Source organism: Leguminivora glycinivorella, chromosome 8 (genome assembly GCF_023078275.1).
Source record: "Leguminivora glycinivorella isolate SPB_JAAS2020 chromosome 8, LegGlyc_1.1, whole genome shotgun sequence".
Lineage (NCBI taxonomy): Eukaryota > Metazoa > Arthropoda > Insecta > Lepidoptera > Tortricidae > Leguminivora > Leguminivora glycinivorella.
Window position 1 is genome coordinate 15,171,538 of NC_062978.1, and position 17,104 is coordinate 15,188,641.

General features: G+C 36.2%; 1 protein-coding gene across 16 annotated transcripts; it reads right to left on the reverse strand.

Annotated features, from left to right (window-relative positions):
- Positions 1-1,104: 1,104 nt before the first annotated feature.
- LOC125228496 (troponin I) lies at positions 1,105-15,664 on the reverse strand. 16 transcript variants are annotated; one of them, XM_048133066.1, is made up of 10 exons: positions 15,539-15,660; positions 13,762-13,800; positions 10,829-10,846; positions 9,962-10,090; positions 9,742-9,865; positions 8,148-8,248; positions 5,898-5,941; positions 4,376-4,517; positions 2,797-2,814; positions 1,105-1,464 (listed from the first exon to the last, which is right to left on the reverse strand). In XM_048133066.1, the coding sequence occupies exons 2-10, from the start codon at positions 13,774-13,776 to the stop codon at positions 1,396-1,398; spliced, it is 660 nt and encodes a 219-aa protein (XP_047989023.1). In that variant the 5' UTR covers positions 13,777-13,800; positions 15,539-15,660; the 3' UTR covers positions 1,105-1,395. The 16 variants fall into 16 exon arrangements, with proteins under 16 accessions (XP_047989023.1, XP_047989025.1, XP_047989024.1 ...); XM_048133068.1 differs by lacking the exon at positions 8,148-8,248 and adding an exon at positions 8,444-8,544; XM_048133067.1 differs by lacking the exon at positions 8,148-8,248 and adding an exon at positions 8,930-9,030.
- Positions 15,665-17,104: the final 1,440 nt, after the last annotated feature.

The window sequence follows — 17,104 nt, forward strand, 5'->3', positions numbered from 1 at the left end:
ACATTTATTTGCCAACTTTTTGTCAATTTAGCCAGTCTCCATTCTCAATCCAGATATTTATATGTTTGGTAGGTAAGTATTAAGTACGAATACTTTAAATTGTTCCAAATCCATCCCTCCATGGTAATGATATTACTGACCTGGCCCAAGCTCCATGCTACATAAACTACATTTGTATTGTACTCGTATACAGTCAGCAACAAAAGTGACAGATCAAACAATGCTTCTATATACTTAATTTAATTACGACATATCTGGCCGAGAACTGTATAGATTTATTTTTATTTAAACAATTTATTTAAAATGTCTGATAGTTTTGGCATGTTGTTTCATCCGCTACTATTGATGCTCACTGTACATACTTCTAATAAACTATTTCCGTGTATTCGCTGACAAAGAACTCATAATATAGTCTCAATACATTTTGTATGTTCCATTTCCATGTTACGAGGAATAAAATTGTTCTGCTAATACAATACTTATTGTGTGCGTACAGAAATTCTGTTTCCACATTATATATGATTTTGATATTCCTTTGAAAATTATTGATAAGCATTTCACGATCATGATATCTAGATATTCGGCATGCTGCAGATATGCGACAACATAAGTCATTATTATACTTGGCAAATCACAAATTTCAATCTCGAAACATAAACCCTTAAATAAAATTACTATATTATTTATCACAGCGCTTTCGGTGCTAATTGATAATTGATTTTAATTCCTGGTGGCAACTTAGTTCCATTCTTATCACCTGTCACTATGTCTGTCTCTATTGCACTTGCATATTTATAGGTTCTTGTATCTTACAGATATGATGACAGGCGAGAAATACTTAATGCTGACAAATATGTTGACAGACGATAAATACTTACATTTACGCGACCTTCCTACCGTCGCATTACAGTCATCACCGGAACCTATTACGAAGTTACATCAACAAATTGTGTTTTCATTAGTAAGGAGTTCTATTTGACATAATTATGTTATATACCAACACAAACATGGATAAAATACAAGTCCACATAATATCTACGCTACTTCACTGGTTGCGGGGATAAAAGGACTAGGGAACAAAGGCTCATAAGACAACACATAACATAGTACAGAATATTAATTTTTATTAAACATATCTTATAAAAACATTATTGTAATAAATAAATAATTATAAAATTACATGTTCGAAATGGTAGACATGATTGGTTTATAGACAATACATACAATAATGGAGGAACTATTGCCATAGGCTGAACTGGGAAAGGAGTTCCCAATGGGTCGGACTAGCCACATAACGGGATGGGTGATCACATTGAATTTGAGACAGTTATGGCAATAAGGTCGGCTGGAATACGACAAAGGTCACATATAGTTTTTGGTAGGTGATTTAACACTTCATGCCTCAACCTCTTCCTCTTTTACCTTCTGATCGCCGGGTTTGCCCTTGGACCAGTCTGGTTTTTTCTGTAAAAAAATAACACAGCATTAGTAAACAATAATAAAACTCCATGAATAGAGAGCGCTTTTTGTCTTTAATCAATTATCAAGAGCTACAGCGCTTTGTTCACTAGCACGCTCACACACGAAGCCTGTACATAAATAAACACGTTCATATACATATTTACAATGGCGACAATATCAGTTCCAGACGACTAGTTAATCAGCTCCTTCCACTGCTATAAAAGAAAAGGTATTGATTGAGCAAAACAAACATATGAATAAGGTAAAGCGGGATAAATCTCGACTGGGGGACAATTGTAACTAATCCATTTTTTCCATTATTACACTATGATGTTGAAATCTACATGTATTCACTGAACGCGCCTACCATATATGACCGGTGGACACTATTTAATAATGCAAACATTGTAAAACATGGAAAAAATGGACCAGTTACATTTGCCCCCAAGTCGAGATTTGCCCAGCTGTACCTTACATTTGTATCGTAATGCATGTCGACGCATCACGTTTGCTCCCCTAAATGCCATCAGATTCATTTAATTTATTGCTTACACTTTCCAATTAGCATCGTACCTACATTTCACACCCATAATCATTGAAGCTTATTTACATACACTATAAGTTTTTACAATGCTTCTAATACACAGAAGCATATCATGAAGCTCTTCGTAACATATGTAATCTCATAAAACATAGGCAACCTGTTCTTTGTACCTATATAATCACTCATAAAACAGAATTTTAGCTATCATCAAAATATGACTACTGCTTTAAAGAACGATTAAGCAAGATAGAGAAGTGCATAAAACCAATTGATGACTGGTTTTAATATCAGAAAAGTGTAGATAATGTGCCTGTGCAAGAGTAAACTAATTTCGCAACTAGCTGCCATTCTTAAATTGATTTATTTACATGCCAATTCAAACATACACTGACGTCGGAACGATATCTAAAAGATCTCATTTAGTTATCGTGAGTCTCGTTCGCGACATCACAACTACAGTGTGCGTAGCCGAATGCACAAACGCTTACGAATCGTGAGCGAATCATGAACGAATCGTGAGCGAATCATGAACGAATCGTGAGCGAATCATGAACGAATCGTGAGCGAATCGTGAAGCGTTTGGGCATTCCGCTACGCACACGGGAAGGCACAGCGAAACGCACGATATTTAAATGATATTCTGTATACGTCCTAATGACATTAGTGTAAGTTAAAATTAGCCTGTTAATATATAAAGCCAGTGAGAATGATCTACAGCGTGCCACGTGTGTCGTATGCAGTAAAACGTGTCTACACTGTGGTGCTGGCGTGTCCCTTCTATAAGCGTTTACCTTTCCTCCGACGCCGCCCTGTGAAATATGGTAACATTAACACACCGCTCAATGTAATCTAATCAAACACTGTATAATGTTGTTATGTACGTATACGTGTGTTCTGGACCTTTGTGCTGTGTGCTACTGCTACCTTTATTATTTTATACGGCCATCTCAAGAGATTTCGGGTTTGAAAGTTTTTTTTTTTACGTCAAATAATTATTACCTACCAAAGATAATGTACAGAGTTAGTTACAAAAGCTAAATAAATATATATTAGCACCCTATAGTGTTCTACATATTTAGTTAAAAACGGAACCTCAGGGTTTGCGAAGCAGGGGCTCGTTTATACTAGAATATAACATTGAGTGCGAGGACTCGAAGCGTAAGCAAGTACACCGAGTTCACCCAAACTTTTCTCACCTTAGTATTTTAAGTATCATTCGGGTATTTGAAATAAGTTATTTTAAATAATACAAAGAAATGTATTCTTATATTAATATGTAATAAATAAATTCCATCATAGTTGATTTGGGGTGTTATTTAGATGGGTTAAGTTTGTGAAGACTTGTTACAGTGTTTACTTCTTGCCGATAGCCCAATCAGCCTTCTCCGCTTTCTTAGCCTGTTGAATATTAGTAGAGAAAAGTTTATTTCTAAGAAGATAAATAAGTTTACTTCGAGTCGATAAAGTTGTTATCCGACCGGGAAATACGACCCGATTCGAACTTGAAAATACGTCAAATATTAGCTCTAAATACTATATGGATTGGATATGTCAGTGCAAAAAATAAAATTTCTTTAACGGAAATGTCATTTTTGACACTGAGATATATTGAGCTAATATTTAAAGTACTCGTACCTATCATAAAGTTGGAATAGGGCCGATAATAGGTGGAAGTGTAATATCGTAAGATGTGAAAAGTTACTAGCTACCTATCGGTTATATTGTTATGTGAGTTTTATAGTTTGTAAGTGTTTTAGAAATGAGTTCATTATATTTTATGTCTGAGTAAAGTAAGTAAATTATACCTTCGTAATATAAAAACATATATTTTATTCCAAAAAAATTAAATACTTAGATGTCTTTCACGTAAAAATATACCTTTGATATATACTAAAATAGCAACGTTTAATAGAAAACAATAACCACTGATTGAGCACTCTTTTTCAGTGTTTAGAACTTTTTCTTGTTTTTATAGAAATACTTAAATAAATACTATATTAAGTAGTCGTATATTACTAGTGAACCTGGTCTGTACCGGGTATGTATGCCGTGATTCGTAAAATAAGAAACAATCTCAAGTCTGTTCATTTTTTCGAAATCTCATAACCATTCGAATCTTTAAGTCTCGTCTAAAATTGTCTATGATGACTTTGCTAAGATCAATACGGGTAAGTGTGTCATACGTTAAAGAGAGTCTGGCCTTCACGTTTGGCCTGTTTAATCAATGATGATAGCAAAAATATGAACTCCCAAAAACACCAGACCTGTGACAACGAGTAAAAAGGCCAGACACATTTACCCGTACCATTTATTGTCGATCGCGCTTCTGCTAACGATCAAAAAGGATAAATAAAAAAAGGAATAAATTACCTCTTTGTCTTCTTCTTCAAGGGTGAACTCCTTCTTTTTGACGACCTTCAACTGGTTACGGAAGTTGAATTCGGCGGCCTTCTTCTGGAGCTTGGCGAATTTGTTCTCGTATTTGGACACCTTCTTGAGTGTAGGTTTGACGCTGGAAGAACAAGCAATGTTATTTACTGTTTTTTTTTTATCTTAGTCTAGTTGTGTTATAAGCATTGGGGTACTTTCGAATCACAGAAACTTCGAAAGGGGAATCTTGATATGATGGTGATTTTTATGTGACTTTCGAAATTAGACTACTTTCAAAATTACCCTAATGCACCCTACATATGTAATATATTGTGAGATAACAATTATTAAGAAAGCTTATATGCCAAAGTACTTTCCGATGTATTAAAATAAAAGTATACTAAATAGGTATCAATTCTTTTCTATCTAGATATAAATTCTTAAGTCTATATGATCCCTCCCTTAAATTGGTTATTTTGTTTTGCTCTTCACTACATGGATTGATTTAACGCTTTAAAATCTGAATTTGGAATCAATATTAGGCATCCGAACAAAATATAGCTAAGCCACATCTTATGTTATAAATACCAAAATCCTTAGTGGCTATCAGATACCATTCTATAGCTAACGATACATCCAAAGATACTTTATTTACCCTCTCTCATAGTCGCATGTGACGCGTACGCGTCTACAAAGAGAGTGAAGAGCAGACAAGAGCCCCTGAATCCGCACTCTCCGGCGCGAATATCATTACAGCGGATCGTATTCAGAGGCACATCCGCTGTCGCAGACAACGCGACTCACGTTATCTACATTTATTATCCTTGTATTTGGAAAATATATCGTAAGTTTTGCTTTAGATGCTTTATGAATCTTAAAAGTGCAACGTACAATAAGTGATCTTAATCTCATAAGGCATTGTCTACCAATCAACCTTTAGGCAAAGCAGAAAAGTCGTAAGCAGCAAAATTATGAGTAAATAAAAATATCTGTATAAAAATAGGTATCCAAAAGTGAAACATTTATTTTCCCCTCACTAGCTCGGACACACGTGTTTTGTCATTTAATACCAGCGGGTAAAAACACATTTTATCCACTAATGGGTAAAGTAATTTGACCTTGAATAAAGTCAAATTAACTGTTTTAAAATTGATAAAAATAGGTGAATCTAGTAATAAAGATGATTTACCACCTGTGGAACTACTGGAAGCAGTGATAAACGCATTTTTTGCGTTGTAGTTTCCTCGCTATAGTGAGGGGAAAAGTTTTGTGTTACACTCGGGTGCAAATGTATTTTACTTCTCGTGTGTTAAAAAACTCGCAAGTTCAGGATTCTATTCTCGAACGACTCGCTTCGCTCGTGGTTCAACTATAGGATCCTTTCACTTGCTCGTTTTTCAATTCTACACTCGGCGTTAAAATACAACTTTGCCCCGTTGTATAACAAATAACTATTGTTTTGATGGGACGGAGGCAATGGAACATAATTACGCATTGTGCAAGTGATGAGTTTGATACTTACAATTTTCCTCTGAGGTCATTGACTTGGGAGTTCAGGTCGGAGATCTGCCGGAATAATATTTATTATTTCAAAAGTTTTCACGATATAATGAAAATAATGAAGAAAATAGAACTCATCGTTAAAGACTTATGTAAACTTTAAATTAGAAGAACAGATGTTGTAACATAAGAAACTACATGAAACTATAATATATTTGTATTAAAAAGAAAAACATAATAGATGAAAACATTTACAGCACAATGAAATTAAGATTAAGAATCAAAATTACAGTAGGTAACATATTTAGTATTAAAGAACAAATAACAAAAACATGCCGAATTACATTCCACAAGTTTGAAAGTGAGTTTGAAATATTAAATGTTTAAAATAATTCGAGGTGAAGCTGAAGGCCTTTTTCTTAAAATGTAGATGATACAAATTTTTCAAACCTGTGGAACTGTGTGCAAATGTTGTACAAAAGAAAGATTACATGAATACAAAACATGCAACACATTTACAGAAGAAATCAGAAAAACTCAACACATCGCGTTGGAGAGCATTTGTTAGGCCGGCTGTTACGCTCGGTCAATGATACAACAAAGCACAGAACAAGATATAGCTGAGCGAAGATTAGGCAGTGTTATTAGCGAGCTGTATACAGAGATATTTACTTCTGTTGTCTGTATGTAGAATAATCGGTATAGGTCAGTCCCATATCCCAATACACTATGCCTTTATATCTTTAACCTGTGCTCTTTGCCTACTATGATTTACCAACTAAACTATTCCACATTTTACTAATTTCGTGCAGAAAATCTACTCATCGTGCCTCGTCATCGGTAGCTGGTCTCCAGCAGCACCTGTCTCCACATCTAATGTACATTAACATCAAGTGCAATATTTTACATATGAAATACGGCGCCATCAATATACTATTCTTCGACTTTATATAGTTAGCATACTGAACAGCGGACGGCAGTAGGTGCCTCCGCTAGTCGAAGGTGCAGCATATTGAGCACTGTATTTTACTGTGAGTCTTTCTACTCAAAACAGAACGTTTCATTACAACAATCACTAAACATCGACATTTAATGTATGAGTAAGACGTCGTATAATGTGTATTATGGAGTGACGGTGCAAAATCGATCCTGACTTGCGAATGTGGATAGTAATTGAGATATGTATGTGTGTCTCTGGACTCGCAAGTGAGCATAGTATACACCACTCTGTGTCCCGGGCGAGTGCTCGAGCGCTGGGCACTCGGCTGGTCAGGGAAGGAAGGGCAACATCGACCAGAGCATGGCACTTTCTATTTAAACACAATCCGTGTCTAAAATATAACAAAGGGTATGGAATAAGGTATATGGGGCATATATATCAACAACCGAACACGCAAAAACATTTCGCGCGGAAATGTTGGCACATACATGAAAAGTTGGAGATTTGGAACAAGAAGTTTCACTTACACTATGCACTTGCGTGTGCCAATAGAGGAACCAGTCCAGCGTTCCAACAGTACTTTAACGTAAATTCTAATTGTTATCATCAAAAAGAGAAAATTCAGTAAGGCCACTAAGCTCGGCAACACACGCGAAGCGTCACACTAGCGGCTGAAACGTCGAAGATCGGTTATTATTATAGCTGTCACACTGTTTAAGATATTATTCAAGTGCCATACTATTTTAGGGGACGGTTAATAAGGATTCGGATGCGGCGATTGTTATTACATATTAAGTATACGATTATGTCATGCAACAGGCAAAGCTTACAGATAACAGGAAGCTTAAGAAGAGCTACCTTGCGTCGAGGACGGCTGGCTCCTACGACACGTTCGTATCGAGATGACGCGTCACATGGAGATGAGATGAGCGACGAGTGAGATGAAGTTACGCGGGCATGCAGCGGAGCCCGGGGCGCCGCGTGGTTGAGTGGTGAGTGTGTGGTTACTGTTACGTTTCGCCGAGCGGGCGGTTACTGTCGTTAGTGTAGTTAGCGGTGTAAGCTCCTGTCGGATGACGCGCCGTGATCGATTTTGCACCGCACGCCTTACCGTGGCTGGGCTGCGCCTGCGCCCGTGCGCCCGAGGACCTCTACGTTACATATCTGCTCTATACAGCACTACCGACGGCCCCGACTATTATTTACAATTCAACAACAAACAACCGAAAACTTACAAAGCGTTAACAATGTACACGATTTGTCACACGCGCACGTTTGTTACTTAATCGATGACTGTGATATTCACAATGGTTATAAAGTATTGGTCAATACCTCATAATCTCTTTTCCTGACTTCATGTTCCAAATCCCACTTCTGGCCCTCACACACATACATGCGGTCATAATACTCCTGTATTATTCTCTTGAGCATTGCTAAAGAAAAAGGAAAGACAGATTATTGAGCCAGCAGAATGAGCATGGACATCGGTGTGAGTGACCAGCGTCTGTCGACGTGGAGCGACGTGTGCATGTGTGCGTCGAGCCGTACAACTATCATGTCATGTCGTAACAACTAAATCAGTATCAAATCATATCATAATGCATTCCCAATCCTAATATCCAGATTACCTCCATTTTCCTAATTTGAATGGCTCGTTCTAGTTCATATTTATCCCCCTCAAGGTTGTATAGTCTGTGCCAGTACATTTGACATATCGTCTGCAGTTCCGCTATAGAAAAATACAATCACATTTTCAGGTGAACATTACAATATTCGTGGTGTAGTGTGGGATGCGACGCTGGGACTACGGCCGGAGGACCAAGCGAAAGCGAAGCTACATGGCGCCGCGCACGCGCAGGCTCTCGATGATCTCTAACTTAGGCACTGTCTGCGACAGACTGGCGACTACAACGGCTCAATGTTATTTCAGCATTTTACTTATACTTGTTATCCACACTGTTAGGGATGTTGGTATTTTTACTTTCAGCTCCGCAAGTGATCATTATGAGTGGACTGCGAAAACAAACAAATTTAATACTAGTCACATTATCGGCATGAACTACTCTGAATTAATTGCATATTATGTACTGCGTAGAGCCCAAACCAGATCAGACCTCGAGCTGTTTGCGGGCCACTTCGACTTCCGCATCGTACTTCTCCTCCTCGAGCTTGCCGATACGCTGATGGTACCCGGTTATGATGCTCGTTAGAGCCGCTACAAAATAACTTAAGTATTACCAAGTGTTCGCTAGCCGCGCCAATCTCCCCATACATCCTAACCACCGACAGCTTACACCGACAACGTATCGGTTAAGGTTTGATGAAAAGAAGATTTTAATAAAATTGGAAATAGAAAGTAGTCAGCATACGCACAACAATCAAAACAGTACTTCACATGGAGCTTAGAAGAGATAAGATACGCGTTAGGATAGACAAGATGGCGGCGCGGGAGACTCCCGGTGGCCTAGAAGGAACGTTTAATCTGTTAACCAGACTGAGAAAAACACGCCACTTCGACATCACAAATAACGTTAAATATGAAAGAGAAGAGATGTCAGTTTGGTGAGTTGTTCAAAAGAGTTGAGACAAAATTGGACTTGTCTCACTACCTCAACATCTTTTCTTTTAACGATGTATTCCAGGTCATACTTTTGATCTTCAAGGCGATTGATGCGTTCGTGATGTTCTTTGCAAATCCTCCTAAGATCATCTATAACGTGACACATACATGTATGCACATGGGTAACTGGTGATAGAGATACACAAAATAGTGGGGATGTGAAGCATATGACAAAATAAAGATAGATTTGAGTGCTTAACTTTATATACGTTGGGAAAATGTGTTTAAAATATGTATTTGCTATAATGCTACTTAATAATTGAGAATATGAGTAATAGATAGTTTAAAAGGCCGAGGTATATTTACCTTCGTTAGCATCTTCAATGTTCTTGGGTTTACCACACCTCTCCTCGATGATGCGCCTCCTCTCGGCCGCTTTGCGCTCCTGTTCCTTCTTCAGTTCCTCAGCGGCTTTTTTACGCAGCAGCAACTATTAAAGAACCACATATAAATTATTGGTTAGCTAAAGTGCCAAAAAACACTGTAATCAGTAGTGAAGTGCGAGGTTAGTGTTAGCGATACTCACCCTGAGTTTCTTCTTCCTCTCGGGGGTCATGAAACCCTTCTTCGCCTTCTTGGCCTTGGAAGCTTCCTCCATGCGCTTGCGCACCTCCGCGCGCTTGCGGTCGATCTCGGCCTGTTTGGCCTTCTTCGCCTGCACAAGTCAAATGTGGAATAATATCGAGAAATTAGGTGTTTTATGGGGAACGGTATGTATTGCTGCGATATTGCTGTGTGAGTGTGTGAGTAATTTAGGTATGAAAGGTTACAGTTTTAAGTATTGTTTTCATGTTCTCATTTGAGTAAACAACATATTATAAGTATCACATTAATAGGATGCTAAATACGCAATAATTTGTCATCTCACATGCATTTTGCAATTAGATGTCATCTCAAAAATTTGACGATTAAAGTTGACATTTTATTGCAAAATTTATGTGGAATAACACATTATAGCATGTCAGCATCCTTTAAACATAGTGTAGATAACAGTAACATATATATCCTCTGATCTATGTAATAATTTAGTTATTGGTGATTAACCTATATCAAACTCGTTACATACCATTTTGGTATATTATACAAATATTTACTTTTACTGGTTTAGGTTGAAAAATAAACCAACTGCCGTATTCGAATACTGCTGCACATCTTCTAAGATGACACCGCAATGACACCGATTGGTCAGTTGAGAATCAAATGTGACCTTTTTCAAACAAAAATGAATCATATCGTAGCCAGATCTAATATTTAAAGAATATACAATTCGAATGGGTCCGTAGGGCTGAGTATTGTGTAGCGTGTTGCTGAGTGTTGGGGAATGTTTAGAAAAAGTGTAGGAAAGTAACTGAAAAAGTAGTGTTTGAGTGTTCCGTTGTTTCTAGTACATTACCTCCTCGAGACGCTTTTTCTGAAAAAGAAATAAAAGAATTCTTAAAACCAGGTCAAATTACAACTAACAAAGTTAGTTTTAACATTTAATAGGTACATAAAATGCATTACGAATAATGGTAACTAATGAACAACTATTTCATAAATAAGAATAAAGCTTACACATTCATGGTGCATTTTATGTTTGCTTTCGATATGGCTGATTTACGAAAAAATATACAAAAAAATCTATTAGAATTTACAACATAAATTACAGACAAAATATACCAAACTTATTTGGTACGTACCCAAATTATAATTACAACAGAGGTGACATTGAAAGGGGTAAACGAACAGAAGGTAACGTAAACACAAATAAGGGTACAATAATGTTGAATACTTATTAAACTTTACATTAACAACGTAGGTATATAATTGGCATTCGTCGGCCGATCTTTATATATAACACAAAAATGTAGGTCTTGATTACGTACATCACATACGAAAACGACATTTGCAATAGATACAAATAAACCTACATATATGTAGGTAAACAGAAAACTTTATATATAATAAATACACCAACTTGAGATAAAGAGCAATTGAACTTATTTCTTTTTAAAATATTAGTCAGTATGAAAATGTGAATGCGTGGATTTCCAATAGTTAAATTGTTCGATTTTGACATCACGTTATATTGTCAGCAAAATGTTCTCAGGCAGTTATTTACTGATGAGATTCGGAACAACCAGAATCTACACACTGCCTGCTAGAATAGCTCCATTATTTTCTATTTACATACATAATATATCTCCTAATTGGAAATATCTCAAATTGGCGTATATGTAAATTAGCCATTTGTGCGACATAATTATAATAGTGTTTATTAACAAATTGGTGCAATATTTATGGATGTGCGGGTAAAGTAGTGCGTGTGTGCATTAGTGAAAACGTGTGCAATAGTGGTGTTTAGTGTGTTTTATTTAACATCGTGTCATGAATTGCGTAAATATTCATTCCAAGAGTTTTAGTTATTCTAATTATAATTGTAAATGCTATATATAGATACGCTATTAACATATGTATAGCTTTTACAATCGTAGCATGTTAAATATCTCATGTAAAAAAACATCCATGACATGTTGTTACAAAAAGTACTATTAAATTATGTGTGTTAGCATAATTGTTCGGTTGGTTGATATTAGGTACAACACGTACGAGTAAATTAGCCTCCTTTACGACCATAGACACAATAACACAGACTTACAAACGTCATAATAAAATGAACGTAATAGATAAATGCTGTAACAGAAATTCATGTGTAATCATAACCTCAGTGCTTGAAAATTCTGACCGGTTTTCAACGATTAACGATTTAATTATATCGTCAATAGAATATTATCGTCAGTTTTAGAAGTGTCCCTGTGGGTTTTGTAATTTAGTTTTTGTAAACATTTTTGTACAATCGTGAGCAAATGATGAATACTTATGTATATCTCAATAATTGTCTAAAGTATGTATTTAGATTTTTTTATGGTAGTAACAATATCTTCTTCTCCCTGCGGATAGGTCATTTCACTGCACCTTAGGTTTTTTCGCGGTAATAAAATGAATATAGTAAATTCCTTGATGTAAAAGCTTTCACTTGGGTATATAACAAAAATGGTGTAATTATACATCACTTGATTACAATTTGAATATACCCATTAAATTATTATAGTATGTACTAGGATGTTCAATCTATAAAGAAAATAATATTATGTATCATCTGATGTGTAGTTGTGTAGAGTCGCCGAGTGTTATTGTGTTATAACAACAATAAGTACCTGGGTCTCGAGGGGACATCGCATTCAATACTGCAGCATTCAGTTCAGGAACACGACGGAATCGACGGGACAGCCGCAAATAATGGAAAAGAAAAGAAAAAAAAAGAAACATTAGTGACAAAAACATACAGGCCACTATTAAAGTTGTTTCTATTTGGAATCATAAACAATCTGTTTTTTATTTGACAAAAAATCGTGGTTATTAAAAAAAATATGCCAGATCGTTTTCCGTTTCAACAAACAATTTCGTTATTGATACAATCAATTTTGATAGTGTATAATTTTGATAGTGTATTCCATATGGGCGAATATCTTAATAAAGATTAGTATCGTACCTATAAGGAGCCTAATTACATGTTTTTTTTGAATAGAAGAGATATTTTTTTTCAAATACAATAATTTAGCACGCAGTGTATTATGTCCATATCAATTAGCGTGCCTATACCTAAACGTCATTACGACTACGACATGACGTTTATGTTATTTAAAATTAAGTTGGACGGCGTACATTGCTGCTTGGTCAGATAAAAAAAATTAAATACTCTTAATTAATAACCCTTTTTAACAAAATGATTATCCCATACGATTCCTATGATCAGTTACAATAACTGGATACATTATTCGCCCGTATGGAATCCACACGCTGTATTTGAATAAAATTTGATGCAGTTTTTCACGCTGATATATGTGTGTGCAATTGTGCATCTAAATCTAAAAGGTAAATGCATTAAGTAACATTTAACTAGTAAGTAGGTACTAAAAGTAAACTTCTGATTGGACTTCATTTGTAAAATTCCTATGATATAATACAGCTCACATTTGTAAACTGTAGGTAGAATGATAAATTGCGTGATAGTGTCTTTATACCTGTCCAAATTGCCCGTCGTATCGCTATCAGGAAACGCAGGAATTCTGACAGGTCAGTGGCATTGGAGATCATATACAGGCGTATTCTGAATAATGTTGGGACCTGACATATCAATGTCAAACGGACAGACCATATCCATATCTAAGAGTAATTCAAATACGATTCTAAAACTACTATCTAATATGAAATAAGTTTGCCTGAAAGTTATATACTTAAAAGTCAGTAAGTACATATCACGAGCACGCTTTTTACATACCTTACATCATCATCCGCCATTGTGTATGTGTTGAATTAGGTGTCCTGAAAAGGCAATAAAAATTAAGTAAAATAATTAATTTAGAGAAGGATATGCTGCGCCGAACATATGACTAGGATAAGGGAAGGAGACTGATGAATTTTATTAATTTTAACAAACAATTAATCTCAACTTTACGTTACTCAATTTTCTTTCAAAAGTAGCTTGAGTAGATAATTCCCGTATTATGTATTGACACTGGTTCTATTTAAAAATATTTAACTTGAACTGCTTTTCTTCAAAATAGGGCGCTTAACTATGGTTTAATACTAGCCTAGGAGCCTTTTAACCATTGACATTGACGACAGTGCTATAGGCGTTGTCTTTCACATCAACAAAGTTACCTACTATATTTATGTGCGTTGTGCCTATGTAACTATGAGATTGATGTCTCACGTTATAAGTTATAATTTATTAAAAAATATATTGAAAAAATGGGACATACCTATAAATAACAGTCCCTTAAAAAACGTTTCATTTGTCCACTTATTTAAATATTTATTATATTTTCTGCATAAATTCGTGACTCGTGTCATCTTATGTGTAAACTGATAAAATAATTTTCCTATCTTGTAATATAAGCAGTTCGCAGTTCAATACAATAATTTGTATTGAACTGCGAGGATGTTCTAGTTAATTAATAATAATGGCTATTGTAAAATGCGTATTTGGCAATTTCACCGCGGAACAATAAAGTTGTTAATTGAAACCTAATATTTGGCGCCGAGCCAAGTGTCACGGATACAGAATCTGTCACTTGATACGCGATGTCAAAACGTTATATTTTGTAGAAAAAAAAATCTTTTCAACAATATTGTATCCAATTTATGTCAAAAAAGAATTAAATTAATAATATAATCAAGATAGTATAGGGTTTCATTGTTTAAAAAACTTTTAAAACCAATAGCAACTTTGCCATAACCTACATATTAATATTATTGGAGTTATTTTCAAGACTAAATTAATAATAAACCATTCAATCAGTATATAGGTCGCATCAAACTATTTGGGACGGCACGAAAATCCTATTTTTCTCGAAATAAAATGTTGCTGAAAGAAAATTCCATTATTAGATCGGAGCTCGGGGGCGGTCGGCGCTCGTCGGGCCGGCCGAGCGTCGGGCGCCCGCGCGGCCGCTGCGCGCGCGACGGAAATAGGTCGGCTCACATTCCCACCAAACCTAATTTGGTGGTATGCTGCGCTACTTTGGTTACAAACCTCTCAAAATTGTAATTAGATCTATGCTTGTTTTTTGTTAACGTACTAAGATTTTAAATTAGAAGTTTGGTATTTGAAACAATTGTAATACATCGGATTAAAATTAAGAATAAAATATATTGTTGACATTGCTTTCTTTTTGAATTAATTCCTTATCGTATATGTACTTTTTTCAATTTGTCTTGAAGGACCATTCAAGGAACTTTCAAATATGTAATGGGCGCATGAAATGGCAGGTATTTATGTATAACATTTTATGACAGTTATTCATGTTACAAGAACATTAACAACTAGTGTTTTAACAGTTAGTTTGGCAGTGTGCACGGTTTAACAATCCACGTTTTGAGAGCTATTCACACCGGCTTGTTTCGGAGCTCGCACAAATCATATTTATTCACACACTGTAGCGATGCATCAGTAGATCCAACACCACATAGTTGATTTATCACTTCACTTCGATTAAACTCACTTATTTGCCGACGCGATTTGCAGTTAGTACAGATATTAAACGTCACTATGACTCACCTACGGTAAGAAAAAGAGGATGGCCCTACAGATGGTTCAGCCAACACGAGCCACAGCTGCTGACTGGCGCGAGGCGGGCGGTAAGGTGCGGCGCGCAGTGCGTGGGCGCGCCCCGGCCCCCGCGCACTTTTCCGAACAGCTTCTCCCAAACTCCCGCGCATCCTTGGCTGCTATATCAAACACCTACCTACTGAAGACAAATCATAACATAACACCCCAGTTAAACAAGATCTCAACATTCACACACTATACAAATACCGAAATCCCACTTATACTGGTTATTAGTAACAGTTTGTGGGTGGTGTTGTAAGCTATGGCAATATGAGGACTTCCCTTCTCTACCCGCTACCCAGCTTTCGTTACAGACATTTTTAGAGCAGTGTCGTTTTGACACCATCACCGAAATAACATCAGATATATGCTATGTAACTAAATAGATTGCTCGTTATACGAACGGATTTAGTACACTTATGCATAAGTAGCACCTGTTCACAGTTTTATTTACATTTATTTGGAATACATTTATTACTGGTGAAAACGTATTAATAAGACAAATACAAAAAGTACCTGCTAATTCATTTTAGTTACATATCAGCTATTGTATTTATGCCCATGATCATACCGATTTTGTTTAGTTTTCTGCAGGTAGGTAATTGAAGACAGCTTAAAAAAAATAACACTTTTAGTATGTAGAAGAGGTTGACAATGTTATAACTATTCGAAATATCAAATCGATAGCGTAAGACAAACAGACGGACAGAACCGGATCATAGGGGTTCTTTTTGTACCTTTTTGGTACGGAAACCTAAAACTAACAACAAAAACGTCATAATTGTCATAAACAGCAGAACAGTGTCAATGTTGAAAATTTTACCGCAGCGCAGAGTCCTTGTGCTGACAAAGTTTAATTATTTTAAGTACAAGCTGCTAAAACAGATAACCAACCGCCCACACCCCGAGGTCACGAGCAGAGCTTCGTTATCAACTGTCCCCTAATGAAAGCGATTAGTGCTTTAATTAAAGTTAGGACCTAGTTCTAGGAATTAACTCGGAACAACTTCCCAGGAACTAGCGGTAGTTCATTTTCGCTCAGAAAGTCTTATGTACATTTTCATTTCCGCAGAGCAGACGCCTGTTCTTACTGGAACACTGTGAGTGATTCAGTACCAGTTCTGATGATATGCAACACAAACTAAATTGGCAGGTTTAGCGGCTGATACACATACAAACTAGCAGTGCTGCTACCGTGAGTTTTCAATACGTTAAAATTATATTTGCGCTAAACGAAGTTACCACTTCCCAGCTTCATCGAACAGAAAAATTGTATACACACCTCGGTCAGTAAAAAAGAAAGCCTCAGATCACATGTTTGTTGTTCTTGGCTCCACCTCGGTCGACAACTGAGACATTTCTTACTTTACTGGCCGTTGTACGTTGTAGTCTACTCTATTCTTAGTTCTAGTTAAGTAACCGTCTTGGGGGCTGTTCACTTTCTCCATAATGAACGTCATTTTTCATGACGGTTTCGATATCGAGAACACTAATCTCATGTCGTTTGTCTAAGCA

What these genes read in the sequence shown, in the direction of transcription:
- LOC125228496 (XM_048133066.1), bottom strand. An exon ending in AGAGGAAGAAGAAACTCAGG is followed by an intron (nt 9,866 to 9,961) that starts GTGAGTATCGCT and finishes GTTCTTTAATAG; the next exon opens with TTGCTGCTGCGTAAAAAAGC. An exon ending in TCAGGAAAAGAGATTATGAG is followed by an intron (nt 5,942 to 8,147) that starts GTATTGACCAAT and finishes TTATTCCGGCAG; the next exon opens with ATCTCCGACCTGAACTCCCA.